General features: G+C 46.1%; 1 protein-coding gene across 6 annotated transcripts in view; it reads right to left on the bottom strand.

The window, feature by feature from the left end:
* Positions 1 to 14,738: 14,738 nt before the first annotated feature.
* Positions 14,739 to 23,975, bottom strand: part of dysf (dysferlin, limb girdle muscular dystrophy 2B (autosomal recessive)) — a 280,694-nt gene continuing 271,457 nt past the window's right edge. For all 6 annotated transcript variants that reach the window (XM_052038414.1, XM_052038407.1, XM_052038430.1 and 3 more), the window contains one exon: positions 14,739 to 17,534. In XM_052038414.1, the coding sequence (XP_051894374.1) occupies positions 17,496 to 17,534 (39 nt within the window). In that variant the 3' untranslated portion in view covers positions 14,739 to 17,495. The remainder of the gene's footprint in view (positions 17,535 to 23,975) is intronic.

Raw genomic sequence — 23,975 nt, 5'->3', positions numbered from 1 at the left:
CCTCCAAGAAAGGGTGAGATGATATAGAGACATGTACATTACCAGGAGCAACTTGTAAATCACTGAAGTGCGCAGCCAATGACGGGATTAATGGACTCACTCCGAGGAACAGCAGGAAATTCCCTTCCATTCCAATCATGGCGGAGCAGACTCGATGGGCTGAATGGCCTAATTCTGCTCCTATATCTACTGGACAGCCATGAGTCATTCATCATACACTTCTCACTGCCTCGGTAAATCACCCAGCATAATCAAAGACCCCACCCACCCCGAACATTCTCTCTTCTCCCCCCTCCCATCGGGCAGAAGATACAAAAGCCTGAAAGCACGTACCACCAGGTTCAAGGACAGCTTCTATCCTGCTGTTATAGAATGGTTCCCTTGTACGATAAGATGGACTCTTGACCTTGTTACGGTCTTGCACCTCATTGCCTGCCTGCACTGCACTTTCTCTGTAGCTGTAACACTTTATTCTGCATTCTGCTAATGGATGGCATGCAAACTAAGTTTTTCACTGTACCTCCTGTACAATATTAAACCAATTTACCAATTAGTAGAATGTGTAAAATGACATAGGGACAGATCATACCTGTACTGATTGGAACATGTGGTGAGATGGAGGCACTGTCCTGGAGGACAGATGAGTCAGGACCTCTCATGTCAGCTAGTGGAGCTGGTGCCTCGCAGTGCCGGAGACCCGGTTCAATTCTGACCTCTGGTACTGTCTGTGGAGCTTGCACGTTCTCCCCGGTTTTACCCGGCTGCTCCAGTTTCCTCCCACATCCCAAAGACGTGCGGATCAGTGGGTTAATTGGCCACTGTAAATTGCCCCCAGTGTGTAGGTGAGAGGTGGAATCCCAGGGGGAGTTGATGGGAATTTAAAAAGTTGAGATTAATTCAGGATTAGTGTAAGTGGGTGATTGATGGTGTAGCACAGACTCAGTGGGCCAAAGGGCCTGTTTCCATGCTGTAAATCTCTATGACTCTATGACTCTTACTCTGGGGTGTTTGTGTCGATCTCCGTACACGGAGATCGCTAACTAGGATTCATCACCATTTATTTTGGTGCATAGTATTGGTATCGGTTTATTATTGCCACTTTTACCGAGGTACAGTGAAAAACGTCTTGCACACCGATCGTACAGGTCAATTCATTACACAGTGCAGTCACATTGAGTTAGTACAGAGTGCATTGATGTAGTACAGGTAAAAACAATAACAGTACAGAGTAAAGTGTCACAGCTACAGAGAAAGTGCAGCGCAATAAGGTGCAAGGTCACAACAAGGTAGATCGTGAGGTCAGAGTCCATCTCATCGTATAAGGGAACTGTACAATAGTCTTATCACAGTAGAGTAGAAGCTGTCCTTGAGCCTGGTGGTACGTGCCCTCAGGCTCCTGTATCTTCTGCCTGATGGGAGAGGAGAGAAGAGAGAATGACCCGGGTGGGTGGGGTCTTTGATTATGCTGGCTGCTTCACCAAGGCAGCAAGAGGTAAAGACAGAGTCCAAGGAGGGGAGGCAGGAGTTATACAGCACGGAAACAGGCCCTTCGGCCCAACTGGTCCATGCTGACCCAGATGCCCCATCCAACAGATACCACCCTTTGTGTAAAAAAGTTGCCTCTCAACTTCTTACTAAATCATTCCCCTCTCACGTTAAACCTATGCCCTCTAGTTCTTGATTCCCCAACCCTGGGAAAAAGACTGAGTGCATTCACCCTATGTGGGCCCCTTTTGATTTTATACACCTCTATAAGATCACCCTTCAATCTCCTACACTGTAACGAATTCTGTTGTTGTTGTATCATGTGACATCCCAACCCCAGAGCTGAACGAGCCAGAACCTTGATCTAGAGATAGTGATCATCCCATGACAACAGGTCTGGTGATGGTCCAGGTAAACTCGCAGTCTAGTAACCCGGACTAACAATCCAGGGATTTGAGTTCAAATCCCACCACTGCAGCTGTGGAATTTACATTCAGTTAATAATCTGGTTTTAAAACAAAAATACAGCTGGTCTTGGTGATAATGACCACAAAATCATCAGATAGTCACAAACACCATCTGGTTCAGTAATGTCCCTGAGGGAATGAAGAGTGCCTGGCCCATACGAGGCTCTCAACACAATTGGATGGACCTTAAAGTGTCCTTGGAAATGGCCACTCTGTTTAGGGATAGTTAAAAATAGGCAATAAATTGTCATGGAGTCATAGAGTCATACAGGAACAGGTCCACGCTGTTTGCTTTATCCAGCTACACTAATCCCATTTGCCTGCATTAGGACCATATCCCTCTATGCCTTGCCTATTTTAAGTGCCTATCTAAATGCCTCTTAAACGTTGTAATTATATCTCAATCCACTAACTCCTCTGGCAGATATCAACCACGCTCTGTGTAAAGAAAAGAACTTACCCCTCAGATCACCTTTAAAGCTCCTTCCTCTCACCTTAAACCAATGCCCTCTTGTTTTTGATACCCCCTACCATGGAAAATAGATCCATCTGCCCTATTGTAATTTTCTGTACCTCTATCAGGTCTCCCCTCAGTCTCCTTCATCCCAGGGAAGACAAGCCCAGCCTATCCAGTCCCTCCCCATATCTAAAGTCCTCCAATCCAGGCAACACCGTGAATCTCCTCTACACTCTCTCCAGTGCAACCACATCTTTCCTATAGTGTGGTGACCAGGACTGCGCACAGTACTCCAAGTGCGCCCTAACCAGTGTTTTGTAAAGCTGCACCATATCATTTCAACTTTTATGTTTACAGCTGTTAGTGTAACGCTATTACAGCGCCAGAGACCTGGGTTCAATTGCGGCCGCTGTCTGTAAGGAGCTTGTACGTTCTCCCCGTGACTGTATGGGATTCCACTGGGTGCTCCGGTTTCCTCCCACATTCCAAAGACATACAGGTTAGGAAGTTGTGGACATGCTATGTTGGCGCAGGAAGCGTGGCGACACTTGCGGGCTGCCCCCAGAACACTCTACGCAAAAGGTACACTTCACTGTGTGTTTCGATGTATATGTGACTAATAAAGGTATCTCTCATCATCAAAAATGCCCTGACCAATGAAGGCCAGCATGCCTTGTGCCTTCGTCACCACCCTATCTACCTGTGTTGCCACTTTCAGGGAACTAATGATTTGAATCCCAAGGTTCCTCTGTTCATCAACATTCCTTAGTGCCTTATGTTTATGTGTTACCCCTGTTTGACTTCCCAAATATGTCATCTTGCACTAGACAGGACCTGCCAATGTTCCATCCAGCTTTCCTCCTGTAGCCTTAGACTATCTTCCTCACTGTCCAGAACGCCACCAATTCTTGTATCGTCCACAAACTTACTAATCTTACTTCCTACATTCACTTCCAAGTCGTTAATATATATCACAGATAACAAAGGTCCCAGCACCAGTCCCTGTGGTACACCACTGGTCACAGACTTCAAATCAGAAAAGCAACCTTCCAGCACCACCATCTGTGTCCTATCGCCAAGCCAGTTTTGGATCCAATTAGCCACCTCGCCTTGGATCCCATGTGTCCTAACCTTCTGGACCAGCCTACTGCATGGGACCCTACTAAAGTCCATATGGACAACATCTACCACCCTGCCTTCATCAAGCTTCTTAGCTACCTCCTCAAAAATCTCAGTCAAAATTACTGATACAGGATTTCCCCCACACAAAGCCATGCTGACTATTTTCGATCAGCCCCTGCCTTTCCAAATCAACATACATCCTTTCTCTTGGAATTTACTCCAGTAATAATCCAACCATTGGCCTGTGGTTACATGCCTATCCCTTAAATAAAGGAACAGTACTAGCTATCCTCCAGTCCCTGGTACCTCACATGTGGCTAGCGAAGATGTAAGACTCTCCATCAAAGCTTTGATGTCAGAGCAACCTGGGATAGATCTCATCTGGCCCTGGGAATTTATCAACAGTTATATTGGTATTGGTTTATTATTGTCACTTGTACCGAGGTACAGTGAAAAACTTGTCTTACATACCAATTGTACAGGTCACTTCATTACACAGTGCAGTCTCATTGAGTTAGTACAGAGTGCATTGATGTAGTACAGGTAGAAAGAATAACAGTACAGAGTAAAGTGTCACAGCTACAGAGGAAGTGCAGTGCAATAAGGTGCAAGGTCACAACAAGGTAGATCGTGAGGTCAGAGTCCATCTCATTGTATAAGGGAACCATTCAATAGTCTTATCACAGTGGGGTAGAAGCTGTCCTTAAGTCTGGTGGTACATGCCCTCAGGCTCCTGTATCTCCTACCCAATGGAAGAGCAGAGAGAATGTCCCGGGTGGGTGGGGTCTTTGATTATGCTGGCTGCTTCACCAAGGCAGTGAGAGGTATAGACAGAGTCCAAGGAGAGGAGGCTGGTGTCCGTGATGCGCTGGGCTGTGTCCACAACTCTCTGAAGTTCCTTGTGGTCTTGGGCAGAGCAGTTGCCGTACCAAGCCGTGATGCATCCGGATAAGATGCTTTCTATGGTGCACCAGTAAAAGTTGGTGAGTGTCAGTCTAACACCTCCTCCTTCTGAAAACTGACTTGCTCCAGTTTATACACATACCCCTTCCTGATCTCACCATCTTCCACAAACTTCTCCTTGGTGAATGCAGATGAGAAGCAATCATTTAGGACTTTCCCCACATCCCCTGGCATCACATACAGTTTATCCCCTTGGTCCCAAAGGGGATGCACTCTTTCCCTAGCTACCCACTCGCTCCTGATATACCTTGAGAATGTCTTGGGGTTCTCCTTAATCTTACTTTCCAAGGATATTCCATGGCCCCTATTTGCTCCCCTGATTTATTTCTTTAGTTTTCTCCCACACACTCTATTTTCCCTCAATACGATGCAATTGCCATCTCTGATCATGCACCATTGATTTTATCCGATTTAATCCTTCTCTATTACAAGACTCAGATTTCATCCAATTTATCAAAGAACAGATTTCATTTTTCTTTTTAACTAATTTTACTGAAGAAATTTCCAGTGGGATAATATGGGATACTTTTAAAGCATATATCCGTGGTCAAATTATTTCATATTCCGCTGGCTTGAAAAAACGAACTAATAATGAAATACGTACATTAGCTGACAAGATTAAAGAAATCGATAAAAAATATTCTGATACTCCGAATCTGGAGCTTTTTAAAAAGAGAACAGAACTCCAATTACAACACAGTTTATTATTAACATCTTCAATTGAAAATCTACTGCTTAAAAACAAGTCAATTTTATATACATGGTGACAAATCCAGTAAATTATTGGCCAACCAATTGAAAGCTACTTCATCTAAACGTCAGATTAATAAAATTTGTAAACCAGATGGTACTTACACGATAGATCCTGTTCAAATCAACAAATCCTTTCAAGAATTTTATTCTTCTTTATACCAATCAGAATCCCCTGAGGATCCTACATCAATGTATGAATTTTTAAGAGATCTGAAGATTCCCCAACTATCTTTAAATGAATGTTCTACATTAGTTTTCTCCCACACACTCTATTTTCCCTCTAGTTGCTGATACCTGCCATCTGAACATAGAACATTACAGTACAGGCCCTTCGGCCCACGATGTTGTGCCAACATTTTATCCTGCTCTAAGAACTATCTAACCCTTCCCTCCCACCTAGCCTTCCATTTCTCTATCATTCATGTGCCTATCTAAGAATCTCTTAAATGTCCCTAATATATCTGCTTCCACCAAATCTGCCGGCAGTGAGTTCCATGCACCCACCACTCTCTGAGTAAAAAAATTTACCCCTGACATCCCCCTTATACCTTCCTTCAATCACCTTAAAATTATGTCCCCTCGTGTTAGCCATTGTCACCCTGGGAAAAAGCCTCTGACTGTCCACTCGATCTATGTCTCTTATCATCTTGTTCACCTCTATCAAGTCACCTCTCATCCTCCTTCTCTCCAAAGAGAGAAGCCCGAGCTCGCTCAACCTATCCTCATAAGACATGCTCTCCAATCCAGGCAGCATCCTGGTAAATCTCCTCTGCACCCTCTCTGAAGCTTCCACATCCTTCCTATAATGAGGTGACCAGAACTGAACAGAGTACTCCAAGTGTGGTCTAACCAGAATTCAAAAGAGCTGCAACATTACCTAGCAGCTCTTAAACTCAATACTCGCACTAATGAAGGCCAACACACCATACACTTTCTTAACAACCCTATCGACCTGCACGGCAACCTTGAGAGATCCATGGATGTGGACCCCAAGATCCCTCTGTTCCTCCACACTGCTAAGAGTCCTGCCATTAACCTTGTATTCTGCCTTCAAATTCGACCTCCCAAAGTGCATCACTTCACACTTATCCGGTTGAACTCCACCTGCCACTTCTCAGCCCAGCTCTGCATCCTATGAGTGTCCTATTGTAACCTACAGCAACCTTCTACACTATCCACAACACCACCAACCTTCGTGTCATCTGCAAACTTACTAACCCGCCCTTCCACATCCTCATCCAAGTCATTTACAAAAATCACAAAGGGCATTTGCTTCTGTTTCTTTCCTGATGAAACCTTCAATATCCTTCAGTTGTCCAAGATTCCCTGTTCTTGTCATTCTGGCTCACATCCCGAATGTTCCTGTGACCTAATCGATTCTTGGAGTTTGGGGCAAATGGGTTCCCCCTCCCTCTCAAAGAGAATTGAAGGGTTGGCAATTCTCCTCCTCATTAAGGCACCTTGCTCACATCTCTGCGGCCAGTGCCATCTCCGAGCTGGTGTCCACACCCTCAAGGGGTGCCCATTCTTGAAGCGGACAAGCACTGGGGTGGCGATTCCAGCTTTACTGCCTCCTTCAGGCTTGTGGTAAGCACCCCAGAAGATAAATTTTGAACCTATGTCCTGTTAAACCTCAGAAGGTTGGCAATTATTATTTTATTCAGTGAAAAGCTCTTGACATCTCCAGCAAGGCCAGCATTTATTGCTCATGCTTAGTTGCCCTTGAGGACGTAGGGGTGAGCTGCCTTGTTGAACTGCAGTCCTTCTGGTACAGGTGCTCCCACTGTGCCGCTGGGAGGGAGTTCCAGGATTTAGACCCAGTGATGGTGTTGAGCTTCTTGAGACTTGTTGGACTCCTATTCATCGTGACAGGTGGGCTGTACTCCATCACGCTCCAGATTTCTGCCTTGTGGATAGTGGAAAAGGGTTAGGGTGTCAGGAGTTGAGTCCTCATCACACAATGCCTCATCCAGCTGAGTTTCACGTCAAAGTATATCGATGGTGGGGTCTCAGCAATGATAATACAATTGAATGTCAAGGGCAGGTGGTTAACTTTCTCTTGTTGACAATATTCATAGAAATGCACAGGACAGGAACAGGCCCTTCAGCCCACAATGTTGTGCTGATCTAATTAAGCTAGTGATACCTAATCCCTTCTGTCTGCACATGGTCCGTATCCCTCCATTCCCTGCACGTTCACGTGTCTGTCTAAGAGCCTCTTAAACATTGCTGTTGTATCTGCCTCCACCACCACCCCTGGCAGCGCATTCCAGGCACCCACCACTCTCTGTGTAAGAAAACTTGCCCTGCACATCTTCTTTGAATGTACTCCCTCTCACCTTAAATACATGGCCTGTGGTATTAGATATTTCGACCTTGGGAAAAAGATACTGGCTGTCTACTCTATCTATGCCTCTCATAATCTTATAAACAGCTATCAGGTCTCCCCTCAGCCTCCTACGCTCCAGAGAAAATAACCCAACTTTATCCAACCTCTCCTAATAGCAGATGCCCTCTAATCCGGGCAGCATCCTGATAAACCTCTTCTGCACCTATGCCATAGTGTCCATATCCTTCCTATAATGGTGTGACCAGAAATGAATGCAATACTCCAGATGCGGCCTAACCAGAGTTTCATAAAGCTGCAACATAAATTCCTGACTCTTGAACTCAATGCCTCGACTAACGAAGGCAAGCTGTGCAGCCACTTTCAAGGAGCCATGGACTTCAAAGAAAGAAGACCGAGGAAACAAGACATGTGCAAAAAAACCCACAATCGGAGACAAGTCCATGGTAGTGCAAGACGTGGTCCATAGTGTTCCGTTGCTGAGGTAGGGTTAGGGTTGTGCAGGTCGGTTCAAGAACCTGATGGTTGTAGGAAAGTAGCTGTTCCTGAACCTGGTGGTGTGGGACTTCAGGCTTCTGTGCCTCCTGCCCGATGGTAGCAGCGAGAAGAGGGCATGGCCTGGATGGTGGGGATCCTTGATGACAGATGTCACCTTCTTGAGACAGCGCCTCCCGTAAGATGCTGTCGGTGGTGGGGAGGGCTGTGCCCGTGATGGACCGGGCTGTGTCCACTGCTCTCTGCAGCCTCTTGCGTTCCTGTGCGTTGGAAATGCCGTATCAGGCCCTGATGCAGCCAATCAGGATACTTTCAATGGTGCATCTGCAGAAGTTTGTTAGAATATTTGGTGACATCCCAAACCCCTTTAAGCTTAAATTACCCCTGGTGTGTTAGTGAGGGGAAGAATCTGGGGGAGTTGATGGGAATGTGGGGAAAAGGAAATAGAGTTGGTATTAGTATTAATATTGGTTTATTATTGTCGCTTGTACTGAGGTGCAGTGAAAAACTTCTCTTGCATACTGATTGTACAGGTCAATTCATTATGCAGTGCAGTTACATTGAGTTAGTACAGAGTGCATTGATGTAGTACAGGTAAAAACAATAACAGTACAGAGTAAAGTGTCACAGCTACAGAGGAAATGCAGTGCAGGTAGACAATAAGATGCAACGTAGATTGTGAAATCAGAGTCCATCTCAACGTATAAGGGAACCATTCAATAGTCTTATCACAGTGGGATAGAAGTTGTCCTTGAGCCTGGTGGTACGTGCCCTGTATCTTCTCCCATCAGGCTCCTGTATCTTCTGCCTGATGGGAGAGGAGAGAAGAGAGACTGACCCGGAATGGTGGGGTCTTTGATTATGCTGGCTGGTTTCCGTGACACGCTGGGCTGCGTCCACAACAGTTTCTTGCGGTCCCGGGCAGAGTAGTTGCTGTACCAAGCCATGGTGCATTGAGATAGGATGCTTTCTATGGTTGGTGTAAATGAGTGCTTGATGGTCAGCATGGATCTGATGGGCTGAAGGGCCTGTTTCTGTGCTGCCCCACTCTTTGAGGTTACAGATTCAGTAGTTCACAGTCTCTATTACCGAGACCAGCTTTTTCTTCCAGATTTATTTAATTAAGTGCATTTAAATTCCCCAGCTGCCGTGTTGGGTTTTTAGCTCATGTTTCCAGCTTGTTAGCACGCAGCTAGAGCCAGTCACAGAGCCACAGCACTATCGCCCCCAGTTATGGGAGCACTATCAGCAGGTTCGCGTTTGCCAGCTCCCTGTTGTGAGGTCAGACTCCGAGGCAGGCAGACTTCGTCCCGAGGCTGAGAGCATGCTCTGCCACTGTGCCTCTAAAGGCTGTGTTCGGAATTGATTTAGCAAGGTCTGCAGGTGCCAAGGCACTCTGGCAGCCAAAGAAACAATCTGGACTCCCATTCGAAGGTCAGTGCGGAGGACAACACCAGGTTTTAACTCAATGCCTGCCACTCTGGCCATTTCCAGTCCAGAACCCGAAATGTCGACTGTCCATTTCCCTCCACGGATGCTGCCCGACCCGCTGAGTTCCTCCAGCATCTTGTGTGTTGCTCCAGATCCCAGTATCTGCAGAATCTTGTGTCTCCTTTTTCTCCCCTCTCCCTTCGGGGAGAAGATACAGGAGCTCGAAAGCCCGGACGTCCCACCTGAAGGTTCCCCACTGCTGTCAGACTCCTGAACTAATCCCCCCTTTCACATCCCCTTCCCGGTGGTGCTACCACGTTCTCAGACGTTCTCATTCACGTCCCACCAGGCTCAAGGACAGCTTCTGTTATAAGACTATTGAATGGCCCTCTAATGCGATAAGATGGACTCTCGACCTCACAATCTTCCTCGTTGTGACCTTGCACCTTATTGTCTGCCTGCACTGCACTTTCTCCGTAATTGTAACATTTAATTTTCAAAAATAAACTTAAAAAACTTTATTTACAGCACGGTAACGAGCCCTTCCGGCCCAACAAGTCCATGCCACTCATTTAGACCCATGTTAACCTACCCGTACGTCTTTGGAATGTGGGAGGAAACCCGAGCACCCGGAGGAAACCCACGCAGACACGGGGAGAAGGTACAAAATCCTTACAGACAGCGGCTGGAATTGAACCCCAGTCGCTGGCGCTGTAATAACGTTACGCTAATTTCAACGCTACTGTGCTGTTGTTATTCTACCTGCATTCTGTATTGTTTTCCCTTGTACTACCTCAATGCACTGTGTAATGAATTGATCTGCATGGATGGTGTGCAAAACAAGTTTTTCACTGTACCTCGGTACATGTGACAATAATAAACCAACTTACATTAATTCTACCTCTTCTGTTATTGTCACTTCTGCATTTCTTTCTGCACTACCTCAGTCTGCACTACCGTACTTTGCACCATTCGATTCGGATGATGGAGTAAATGGCTTTGTGGCTAAGCTTGCGGATGACGCCAAGATAGGTGGAGGAGTAGGGAGTATTGAGGAGACAGGAAGGTTGCAGAGAGACCTAGATAGTTTAGGAGAATGGGCAAGGAAATGGCTGATGAGATTCAATGTTGAGAAGTGTGCGGTTGTACACTTTGGAAGCAGAAATAAGCAGGCAGATTATTATCTAGAAGGAGAGAAAATTCAAAGTACGGAAGTACAAAGGGACTTGGGGGTACTCGTGCAGGATAAAGGTTAACCAACAGGTTGGATCGGTGGTAAAGAAAGCGAATGCTATGTTGGCATTCATTTCGAGAGGTATAGTGTATAAAAGTAAGGAAGTGTTGATGAGGCTCTACAGGGCACTAGTGAGGCCTCATTTGGAATATTGTGTGCAGTTTTGGGCCCCATATCTTAGGAAAGATGTGCTGATGTTGGAGGGGGTTCAGAGGAGATTTACGAGGATGATTCCCGGAATGAAAGGGCTTACGTATGATGAGCGTTTGTCGGCTCTTGGGCTGTACTCACTGGAGTACAGAAGAATGAGAGGGTACCTCATAGAAACATTTAAAATGTTGAAAGGACTGGACAGAGTAGATGTGGCCAAGCTGTTTCCCTTGGTGGGTGAGTCCAGGACCAGAGGGCACAATCTTAGAATTAGAGGGTACTGGTTTAAAACAGAGATGAAGAGAAATTTCTTTAGCCAGAGGGTGGTGAAGTTGTGGAATTCCTTGCCAGGTACAGCAGTGGAGGCCAGATCAATGGAGGCATTTAAGGAAGAGATAGATAGATATCTAAATAGTCGAGGTATTAAGGGATATGGGGATAAGGCCGGAAATTGGGGTTAGAATAGTGTGGGGTTTTTTTGCCCCCCCACCCCCCAATTTCTCATTTCTTTTTCTTTTTTCTCTTTTCTTTGGAGCAGACTCGATGGGCTGAACGGCCTACTTCTGCTCTCTTGTCTTGTGATCTTGCCCTTGTCACTGTATTTATTATTACCATGTACACTGTGATCTTCAGGTGAGGGAGGAATTTCATTGCACCATGGTCTACATGGCAGTAAACTGATCTGATCTGATGTGGCCAATGAAATGAAGCCTTTTTCCCAGGGTTGGGGAATCAAGAATTAGAGGGCATAGGTTTAAGGTGAGAGGGGAAAGATTTTATAAGAACTTGAGGGGCAACTTTTTTTTGCATGAAGGGTGGTATCTATGTGGAATGAGCTGCCCGAGGAAGTGGTTGAGGCAGGTACACTAACAACCTTTAAAAGACATTTGGACAGGTACATGGATTGGAAAGGTTTAGAAGGTTATGGGCCAAATGCTGGCAAATGGGACCAGCTTAGATGGGGCATCTAGGTTGGCATGGACCAGTTGCTCCGAAGGGCCTCTTTCTGTGCTGTATAATTCTATGACTACAAGAGCCAAGCTGGTTCTTACTGGAGTAAGCAGCTTGCATTACGCAGAAAGAGTCCATTCAGCCTATCTCCAATTAGCCCTACCATTGATCATCCAGTCGTAAGTACAGAATCAGGCCCTTTGACTCCCCGAGACTGTCAAGCCCCCATCTACGCAATTCCTACACTGATCCCATTTTTTCTTGCCTTGGTATGGCAACTGCTCTGCCCAAGGTTGCAAGAAATTGCAGGGACATATCACAGAAACCAGCCTCCCCTCCATGGACTGTGTCTACACTTCTTGCTGCCTTGGTAAAGCAGCCAAAATAATCAAAGACCCCACCCACCCTGGACATTCTCTCTTCTCCCCCCTCCCATCGGGCAGAATATACAAAAGCCTGAAAGCACGTACCACGAGGCTCAAGGACAGCTTCTATACCGCTGTTGTAAGACTATTGAATGGACCTCTCGTATGCCAAAAGATGAACTCTAGATCTCCCAATCTACCTTGTCATGGCACTTGCAATTTATCTGTCTGCCTGCGCTGCAGTTTCTCTGTAACTGTAACACTATATTCTGCATTCTGTTTTCCTTTTGTTGAACCTCGATGTACTTATGTACGGAATGATCTGTCTAGATGGCACGCACACAAAAGTTTTTCACTGTTTCTCAGTACATGTGACAATAATAATAATGAATCAAAAAGTACCCATCTATACAAATCCCATTTACCAGCACTGAGCCCGTTGCTTCTCTGTCTTGGTGATTCAATTGCTATCCAGATCCTTCTTAAATGCTGTGATATTTATTAAAAATTAAACTGGATGATTTGAGCTTGAGGGGAAGTTAAAAGTCAACCACATTAGTGGATCTGGAGTCATGTATAAACCAGACTGGCCAACAACAGCAGAATTTCGTGAACCATATGGGTTTTTACAACGATGATGCCTATCTTATTGAGATCACTTTTTTGCAAAATCTAGATTTATTTAATTACTTGAATTTCCCAGCAGCTATGGTGGGATTCGTACCCTCATCTCAGGATGAATGGTCTAGAACTCTGTTTATGAGTTTAGTAGCCCTATTACTGTGATGCATCCCCCTATAGGAGGAAAGGGAGCAGTATTACTGCAAAGAAACTCCCCACCACTCTAACCCACAAGTGCGCTCACTGTTCACAACCCAAATAAAAATCACGAAGAAGGCATGCCGGCAGCTCTACTTCATTAGGAGCTTGAGGAGATTTGGTATGACACCAAAGGCTCTTCCAAATTTCCATAGATGTACCACGGAGAGCATTCTGACTGGCTGCATCACCGTCTGGTATGGAGGCTCCAATGCACAGGATCGCAAGAGGCTGCAGAGGGTTGTAGACTCAGCCAGCTCCATCACGGGCACAACCCTCCCCACCATCGAGGACATCTTCAAGATACATCTTCAGATACATCTTTTGTATCATTGGGCAGAAGATACAAAAGTGGTGCCTCAAGAAGGCGGCATCCATCACTAAGGACCCTCACCACCCAGGACATGCCCTCTTCTCATTACTACCATCGGGTAGGAGGTACAGGAGCCTGAAGACCCACACTCAATGATTCAGGAACAGCTTCTTCCCCTCCGCCATCAGATTTCTGAATGGTCCATGAACCCAACTTCATTATTTCTTTTTTTGCATGATTTATTTATTTTGGTAATTTTTAGATTTTATGTCTGGCACTGTACTGCTGCCGCAAAACAACACATTTCACTTCGTATGTCAGTGAGAATAAATCTGATAATAATAATAGATAATAATAAAACTAAAGAGCTGGTCATTGACTTCAGGAAGGGGAACATCACCAATAAGATGTCTTGGTCCAACCACGTAGACACCACGGCCAATAAAGCTCACCAGCACCTCTACTTCCTCAGGAAGCTAAAGAAATTTGGCATGCTCCCTTTGACCCAGAGAAAGCATCCTATCCGGATGCACCACGGCTTGGTATGGCAACTGCTTTGTGCGGGACCACAAGAAACTGCAGAGAGTTGTGGACACAGCTCAGCACATCACAGAAACCAGCCTCCCCTCTGTGGTCTACACTTCTCACTGCCTCGGTAAAGCAGCCAGCAAAATCAAAGACCCCACCCACCCCGGACATTCTCTCTTCTCCCCCCTCCCATAGGGCAGAAGATACAAAAGTCAGAAAGCACGTATCACCAGGCTCAAGGACTGTTTCTATCCCGCTGTTATACTATTGAATGGTCCCCATGTATACTCACAATCCACCTCGTTATGGCCTTGCACCTTATTGTCTGCCTGCACTGCACTTTCTCTGTAACTGTAACACTTCATTCTGCATTCTGTTATTGTTTTACCTTGTACTACCTCAAAGCACTGATGTGACGAAATGATCTGTATGCATGGCATGCAAAACAAATTTTTTCACTGTATGTTGGTACATGTGACAATAATAAACCAATTTACCTTGTTCATTCCCTAGTTCATTCATCAGTAGCATGTGAGTGGCCTGGGCTCAATGGCAACATACCCTGCCCAGTAAAATCTAATTCCCGTATTGGTCAAACAAATCAGTTACGATGGTTTTCCTTTACAAGAACATTCATCAATCCTCTTTTTAAATGATAAGAGGTTGAACACAGGAGGGGCAATGGATTACCCTCTGATGTTCCCATCACATCAATATTACGACCCTGGGAAATGCTGAGTGCTAATTTATGAGAAACCTGGGGTACATTTAGAAAGAGTCCAAGGAATATTTCACTCAGAGAACAGAATCACGACTGCAAGGTGTTTCTGAAGTAATCTGAAGTCATGGAGATTTCAATGCGTTTAAAATATATATTTATTTATTTTATTTATATTCAAACATACCAAGATTCATATTCTGGCAAAGCCAAGACAACAAGAACAGTTATTCCTTCATATCGATCAACACTCAGGACACAAGTCTCTCGTGCTGACCTTACCACCCAGTGTAGACTCAAGAATCTAAATAGTATTCAGACAAGAGATGGGAAGGACTGGGATTTAACTTGTTGCTGATATAATTGACCTTGAAAACCATAATAAACTGGTTCTGAAAACCATGGGATTCAAAAACTCAACCAAATGCATTAGAAAGCAGTTTTAACACAGTGAAATGCCCCAGTGTGCTCCCCGGGAGTGCCTGCACACAACATCTGACTCAGTACCACACCAGCAGATGTTACGGCACTGAAGAATACATCGAGGGAGCAAACACTGGGGCATCCTATGGATGATAGGAGAAGGGCGGGGGGTTGAGGGAGGAAATTCCAGAGCTGAGGCCAACACAATGGAAGGCAAGGCCGCTGATGGTGAAAGAGTTGAACTCAGGGATGGTCAACAGGATAGGACTTGGAGGGCAGCATGAACTAGAAAATGAGGAGATTGTTCAGACTATCTGGCTGTGCTCTTAAAATTCATAGTTATACAATACAGAAACAGGCCCTTCAGCCCAACTCGTCCATGCTGACCAAGATGCCTATTTAAGCTAACCCCATTTGCTTGTGTTAGATCCTTATCACTTCGAACCTTTCATGCCCACGAACCTGTCCAAATGTCCTTTAAATGTTGTAATAGTGTTGACATAGGTAGGGAGAATCGGTGAATACATTCAGTCTTTTTCCCAGGTTTGGTAAATCAAGAACGAGAGGGCGTAGGTTTAAGGTGAGAGTGGAAGGATTTAATAGGAACTTGAGGGGCAAGTTTGGTTTACACAGAGGCTGGTCCATATATGGAATGAGTTGCCAGAGGAAGTGGTTGAGGCAGGTACAACAACAACTTTTAAAAGAGAGTTGGACAGGTACATGGATAGGAAAGGTTCAGAGGGATATGGACCAAATGCGGGCAAGTGGGACTAGCTTGGATGGGCACCCTGGTCGGCATGGACCAATTGGGCCGAAGGGCCTGTTTTTATGCTGTGTGACTTCAAAACTCTGAAGAAGAGTCCTTGAACTGAAACATTAACTGTTTCTCTTTCTACAGATGCTCCCTGACTTGCTGAGTGTTTTCAGCATTTTCTGTTTTTATTTCAGGATGGAGAGTGATGCCTTGGGATACAGTGCGGAGGGAAGGTCTCCAGGCCCCAGCGCGGAGGGAGGGCCTCCAGGCCCCAGCGCGGAGGGAGGGCCTCCAGGCCCCAGCGCGGAGGGAGGGCCTCCAGGCCCCAGCACGGAGGGAGGGCCTCCAGGCCCCAGCGTGGAGGGACATCCCAGGCACAGTGTGGAGAAAGGTCACTCAGGTTCCAATGTGGAGGGACGTCTCCAGGCCCTGGTGCGGAGGAAGGTCACTCAGGTCCCAGTGCAGATGGAGAGCCACACGCCTACGGTGAAGGAGTCCACCATTATCAATGTAGACAGAGATCTCCAAATCTACATGGAGGCAGAAAACACTTGTGGTTTCTGTTTTCTCAGGAGTTAAGTGAGCTTTAACCACCTTGTCCAGAGGTCTGACTGGTGTCTCCCATTGACGAATTGAGCTCAGTACACTGGTGGATGGGGTCCGGCTGGGGTCTGGTTAGGGAGAGACACTGCCATCGCCTACACATTAACCCTTTTGGCTGCCCTTCCATGGACTGAGATACAAATATAAAAACACGGCATGAAAGTGGAAGAAACAGTCAGCCAATCAGAGAGCAGGACTGGGTTCACCTCTCTGGACAACGGTTCCAATGAGGTTCCATTCGGCAGGTTGGCCCGAGCTCTGGCTGTGGAGAAATGTGTCCGGAGGGAAGACACATCTGATGATATCCAAGGCACCATTTCTTATGTAGGAGATACTCAAGGGAGAGGGGGTGAGGGTAGGGGTAAGGCAAGGAGGTTTATTAATGACCAACAAACAATCCGCTGGGAGGAACTCAGCTGGTGGGAGGAAAGGAATTTCGGGTCAAAACTTGCATCAAGGAACCGAAAGGTCGACAATTCCTTCCCTCCCGCAGATGCTGCTCGACCGGCTGAGTTCCTGCAGCAGATTGTTCAGTTGCTCCAGATCCCAGCGTCCGCGCTCCATGGTGCCACATGGTTTTCTATGACTCTGCGCCCACCCAACAGACACCTCCATCTCCTGGGAACACTGACTCCCCCTCAGCGCCACACTGGAGTTGTTCTCAGTGGGGTGGGGAGGTTGTGGTGACACAATACTGAAACCCCAGGTCCCGGAGAACGGAAGGTGGAGGGAGCGGTCGCGCTGGTCTTGTCCGTCTCGTCCTGCCCCACTTCAGTTTTGGCCACCGCCTCCCTTTCTTCCTCGCTAAATGGCGAAGCGTTGGCAGGGTGAGTGCGACGGGCGGGGGAACGTGCGGTAGGTGTTGATGCAGAGCAAGCCTGTGGAAGCCATGGATCTCCACTAAGCTCCGTGTGATGCCAGCAGTGGGTAAAGGCAGCGAGCACCAGAGGACCTGGCGCCTCAGAGGGACTCGTGGGATCCAGCCACAAGCTTTATGCGTAATGCTGTACTGTAATATTCAAAGGCTATACTGTGTCCTGTCGAGCCAGGTTTCCAGTGGTGATGTGACTTGCATTGCGAGCACCGTCTCCCAGAATGGTTCTCCACAGTGAGGGCCTCAGTTAAATGGCTTCACCAGCTTCATAGCAGCATATTCCTGTGGGTGGGAGAGAGTGCAGGGGTTAGACATCATTGTCGCCTAGAGTCCACAGAGACACAGAGAGACAGTGACAAAGAGAGACAGAGTCACAGTGACACAGAGGCACACAGAGAGGTGCACAGACACACACAGAGTCACAGTCACAGAGGACAGTACAGCACAGGAACAGGCTCTATGGCCCACCATGCTGTTCCAAACTAATTAAACTAGTAATTAAACGCCCAACCAGATTAATGCCTTCTGCCTACACAATGTTCATCTCCCTCCATTCTCTGCACATCCATGGGCCTATCTAAGAACCTCTTAAACCCCTCTATCGTATCTGCCTCCACCCCCACCCTGGCAGCATACTCCGGGCACCCACCACTCTCTGTGTTAAAAAAAACTTGTCCCGCACTTCTCCTTTGAACTTTCCCCATCTCATCTTAAATGCATGCCCTCTAGTATCAGACATTTTGACCCTGGGAAAAAGATAGCGGATGTCTACTCTATCTATGCCTCTCATAATCTCCTATCAGGTCTCCCTTCAACCCCTGCTACTCCAGAGAAAACAACCTGAGTTTGTCCAACCACTCCTTATAGCGCATGCCCTCTAATCCAGGCAGCATCCTGGTGAACCTCTTCTGCACCTTCTCCAAAGCCTCAACATCCTTCCTGTAATGGGCCGACCAGAAATGAATGCAATATTCCAGATGCAGCCTAATCAGAGTTTTATAAAACTGCAGCATAACTTCCTGACTCTTGAACTTGCCTCGACTAATGAAGGCAAGCATGCCGTATGCCTTCTTTACCAGCCTATCAACCTGCGCAGCCACCTCCAGGAAGTTGTGGATTTAGCCCCAAGATCCCTCTGTACACCAACACTGGAGGGTCCTGCCATTAACTGTGTACTGCCCTTTTACATTTGTCATGGAATTATACAGCATGGAAACAGACCCTTCGGCCCAATGTCCATGCTGACCAAGTTACCTATCTGAGCATTTGCCCACATTTGGCCCATATCCCTTTAAACCTTTCCTATCCATGTAACAGTCCAAATGTTGTAACTGCACCCACCTCTACCACTTCCTCTGGCAGCTCATTGGATACACCCACCACCCTCTGAGTCCCTTAAAATTTTCCCCCTCTCACCTTAAACCTACGCCATCTAATTTTGGACTCCCCTACCCTGGAGAAAAGACTTTGGCTATTTACCCTATCTATTCCCCTCAGAATTTTATAAACCTCCATAAGGTCAGCCCTCAGCCTCCTTAGCTCCAGGGAAACAGTCCCAGTCTCTCCTGTCTCTCCTTCTTAGCCAGGCCCTCCAGTCCTAGTTTCATCAAGCAGCACACCATTTTGTAACCGAACTTTTACTTGCTTTCAATCATTTAATCATTAAAGTCATAAAGAGATACAGCACAGAAAGAGGCCCTTTGACCCACTGAGTCCGTTCCAACCATCAAGAAGAAATTTACACCAATCTCATTTTTTATTCCATCAGTCAGATACTTTTTAGAACACTACAGCACAGAAAACAGGCCATTCGGCCCTTCTAGTCTGTGCCGAAATGTTATTCTGCTAGTCCCATTTACCTGCACCCAGTCCATAACCCTCCAGACCTCTTCCGTCCATGTATCTATCCAATTTATTCTAAAAACTCAAGAGTGAGCCCACATTTACTACATCAGATGGCAGCCCGTTCCACACTCCCACCACGCTTTGAGTGAAGAAGTTCCCCCTAATGTTCCACCTAAACCTTTCCCCTTTCAACCTAAAGCCATGTCCTCTCGTACTTATCTCTCCTAATCTAGGTGGAAAGAGCCTACTTGCATTTACTTTGTCTATACCCCTCATAATTTTGTAAACCTCTATCAAATCTCCCCTCATTCTTCTGCGCTCCAAGGAATAAAGTCCTAACATGCTCAGTCTTTCCCTGTAACTCAACTCCTGAAGACCCGGCAACATTCTAATAAATCTCCTCTGCACTCTTTCAATCTCACTGATATCCTTCCTATAGTTAGGTGACCAGAACTGCACACAATATGCCAAATTTGGCCTCACCAATGTCTTATACAACCTCACCATAACATCCCAACTCCTCTACTCAATACTTTGATTTATAAATGCCAGGATGCCAAAAGCCTTCTTTACAACCCTGTCTACCTGTGACACCACTTTCAGGGAATTATGTATCTGAACTCCCAGATCCCTTTGTTCCTCCGCACTCCTCAGTGCCCTACCATTTACTGTGTATGTCCTACCTTGATCTGTCCTTCCAAAATGCAACACCTCTCACTTGTCTGCATTAAATTCCATCTGCCATTTTCTGGCCCATTTTTCCATTTGTTTCAGATCCCTCTGCAGGCTTTGAAAGCCTCCCTCGCTGTCCACAACGCCTCCAATCTTAGTGTCATCAGCAAACTTGCTGATCCAATTTACCACATTATCACCTAGATCATTGATATAGACAACAAACAACAATGGCCCCAGCACAGATCCCTGAGGCACACCACTAGTCACAGGCCTCCAGTCTGAGAAACAATCATCCACTACCACTCTCTGTCTTCTCCCACACAGTCAATTTCGAATCCAGTTTACAACCTCTCCATGGATACCTAGTGTCTGAACCTTCTGAACTAACCTCTCATGTGGGACTTTGTCAAAGGCCTTACTAAAGTCATGTATACAACATCCACAGCCTTTCCTTCATCTACTTTCTTGGTAACCTCCTCGAAAAACTCTACAAGATTCGTGAAACACAATCTACCACGCTCAAAGCTATGCTGACTATCCTTAATCAGCCCTTTGCTGTCCAAATACTTGTATCTCCGATCTCTCAGAACACCTTCCAATAATTTACCTACAACTGATGTCAGGCTCACTGGCCTATAATTACCTGGTTTACTTTTACAGCCTTTTTTAAACAACGGAACAACATAGAATAGAACCATAGAACAATACAGCACAACACAAGCCCTTCGGCCCACCATGTTGTGCCAACCTTTAAACCTCACCTAAGACTATCTAACCCCATCCTCCCACATATCCCCCTATTTTAAATTCCTCCATATGCTTATCTAACAATCTCTTGAATGACCAGTGTACCTGCCTCCACCAGCACCCCAGGCAGCACATTCCATGCACCAACCACTCTCTGGGTGAAAAACCTCCTTCTGATATCTCCCTTGAACTTCCCACCCATTACTTTAAAGCCATGCCCTCTTGTATTGAGCATTGGTGCCCTGGGAAAGAGGTGCTGGCTTGTCCACTCTATCTATTCCTCTTAATATTTCGTACACATGATAGAGATAGTCTCCCCTCATCCTCCTTCTCTCCAATGAGTAAAGCCCTAGCTCCCTTAGTCTCTCCTCATAATCCATACTCTCCAAACCAGGCAGCATCCTGGTAAATCTCCTCTGCACCCTTTCCAACGCTTCCACATCCTTCCTATAATGAGGTGACCAGAACTGAACACAGTACTCCAAGTGTGGTCTAACCAGAGTTTTGTAGAGCTGCATCATTACCTCGTGGCTCTTAAACTCGATCCCCCGACTTATGAAAGCTAACATCCCATAAGCTTTCTTAACTACCCTATCTACCTGTGAGGCAACTTTCAGTGATCTGTGGATATGAACCCCCAGATCCCTCTGCTCCTCCGCACTGCCCAGAATCCTGCCATTTACCTTGTACTCTGCCTTGGAGTTTGTCCTTCCAAAGTGTACCACCTCACACTTCTCCAGATTGAACTCCATCTGCCACTTGTCAGCCCAGCTCTGCATCCTATCAATATCCCTCTGCAAGCTCCTACAGTCCTCCACACTATCCACAACACCTCCGACCTTTGTGTCGTCTGCAAACTTGCTAACCCACCCTTCTACCCCCTCATCCAAGTCATTAATAAATATCACGAAAAGTAGAGGTCCCAGAACCGACCCTTGTGGGACACCACTAGTCACAGCCCTCCAATCCGAATGCACTCCCTCCACCACAACCCTCTGCTTTCTACAAGCAAGCCAATTCTTAATCCACTCGCCCAAGCTCCCTGGATCCCATGCCCTCTGAACTTCTGAAGAAGCCTACCATGTGGAACCTTGTCAAACGCCTTACTAAAATCCATGTAGATCACATCTACTACACTACCCTCATGAGCTACCCTCTAGTCCTCTGGCACCACACCTGTGGCTAAGGACATTTTAAATATATCTGCCAGGGCCCCTGCAATTTCTACACTAGTCTCTGTCAATGTTAGAGGAAATATCTTGTCAGGCCCGGGGGATTTGTCTACCTTTATTCGCTGTAAAGCAGCAAGCACCTCCTCCTCTTTAATCTCTATATGTTCCATGACACTATTGCTTGTTTCCCTTCCTTCCATATCCACTATGCCAGTTTCCTGAGTAAATACTGATGCAAAAAAACTGTTTAAGATCTCCCCCATCTCCTGAGGCTTCAAACATAGACGACCACTCTGATCTTCTAGGGGACCAATTTTCTCCCTTACAAAATTTCCCAGGGCGACAATGGCTAACACGAGGGGACATAATTTTAAGGTGATTGGAGGAAGGTATAAGGGGGATGTCAGGGGTAAGTTTTTACACAGAGAGTGGTGGGTGCGTGGAACTCACTGCCGGCAGAGGTTGTGGGGGCAGATACATTAGGGACATTTAAGAGACCCTTGGATAGACACATGAATGATAGAGAAATGGAGGGCTATGTGGGAGGGAAGGGTTAGATAGATCTTAGAGCAGGATAAAAGGTCAGCACAACATTGTGGGCTGAAGGGCCTGTACTGTGCTGTAGTGTTCTATGTTCAGCTCCCCCCAGATTCTACCACTCACTCACTTGGAATCACTTACAGTGGCCAAATGACCTTGCACCTTATTGCGCTGCACTTTCTCTGTAGCTGTGACACTTTACTCTGTACTGTTATTGTTTTTACCTGTACTACATCAATGCACTCAATGTAACTGCACTGTGTAATGAATTGACCTGTACGATCGGTATGCAAGACAAGTTTTTCACTGTACCTCGGTACAAGTGACAATAATAAACCAATACCAATCCACAAGCCTTTGGCTTGTACGAGAAAGCCCACGTGATCTCAGAGAGAACATGCAAACCCTGCACAGAGAGCACTGGTGGTCTCTGGAGATATGAGGCAGCGACTCTACTGGCTGTACTACTGAACCAGCAGAGAAATCCCGTCCCTGCCCCCTCACAAGATTGTACTTCAATTTACTCTCATATCTTTCTCTTCATCTTTTTTTTATTTTCCATCCAACCTACAGGCTCTCTGCTCTTGCCAACATTAAGTGGCTCATTTTAATCTAATACAAACCAAGAATGGATCACTTTCCAGCTGAATTTTTATCTGCAAATGGAATGCACATTTATTGAGAATTACAAAACAGTGCTTTAAACATTTGTCGTTAGTTATCTCCTGACAAACTCTTTGATCCAACTTCATAATTACTTTTAAACAACACATTCAATGTAACTGGCTTTATTTAAGTTCAAGACCCGAGTCCTCAATGGGTTTCACTTTCAACATTAATATAGGGTTTAGAGTACTTTTCCCCAGATCTCTCAACATTATATTATCGATTAACCCTCACTCACAACACAAGACAAGGCTTGAAATATACTCACCAGTCCATCGAGTTAGACAGCAAGGAAACAGGCCCTTCGGGCCCAACTGGTCCATGCCGACAAAGATGCCCCATCCAAGCTAGTCCAATTTAGCCCATAAGCTTCTAAACCTTTCTGATCTATGGACCTGTCCAACTGTCTTTCAAAAGTTGTTGTCGTACCTGCCTCAACCACTTCCTCTGGCAGCTCGTTCCACATACGTACCACCCTATGTGTAAAAAGGTTGCCCCTCAAGTTCCTACTAAATCTCTCCCCTCTCACCTTAAACCTATGCCCTCTAGTTCTTGATTCCCCAACCCTGGGAAAAAGACTGTGCACATTCACATTGAGTTCAGGACATATACCTTCAGAAAACTGACCACAGAATCATTACAGTGGTGAAGCTGGCTATTCAGCCCATTCAGCCTGTACTGAACGATCCAGCTAATCCCACTGCAGACGCTTTCCTGTCCAGATGCTTATCCAGCTCCCTCTTGAACACGGCAATCAAATTTGCCTCCACTGGTACCCCTCGCCATACATTCCAGCCCATAACCAAAGTTCTTCCTTACCCTACTTCTACTAATCACCTTCATTCTATGTTTCCGTGGTGCTTGACCCCTGCACCAATGGGAGCACTCTCTCTCTCTCTGCTCTGTCCACCCCTTTTATGATTTTAAGCAGCTCCATCAGATCCCATGGAACACCCTTTGTTCCAAGGAGAGAGAACAGAGAAAAAGTATTGGTCCTAGAACATAGAACACTACAGCACAGTACAGGCCCTTCAGCCCACAATGTTGTGCTGACATTTTATCCTGCTCTAATATCTAT

The sequence above is a fragment of the Pristis pectinata genome, chromosome 2 (assembly GCF_009764475.1).
Source record: "Pristis pectinata isolate sPriPec2 chromosome 2, sPriPec2.1.pri, whole genome shotgun sequence".
In the NCBI taxonomy this organism is placed as follows: domain Eukaryota; kingdom Metazoa; phylum Chordata; class Chondrichthyes; order Rhinopristiformes; family Pristidae; genus Pristis; species Pristis pectinata.
Note: the sequence above shows the minus strand (reverse complement) of the source record. Positions and strands in the feature narration are given on the sequence as shown.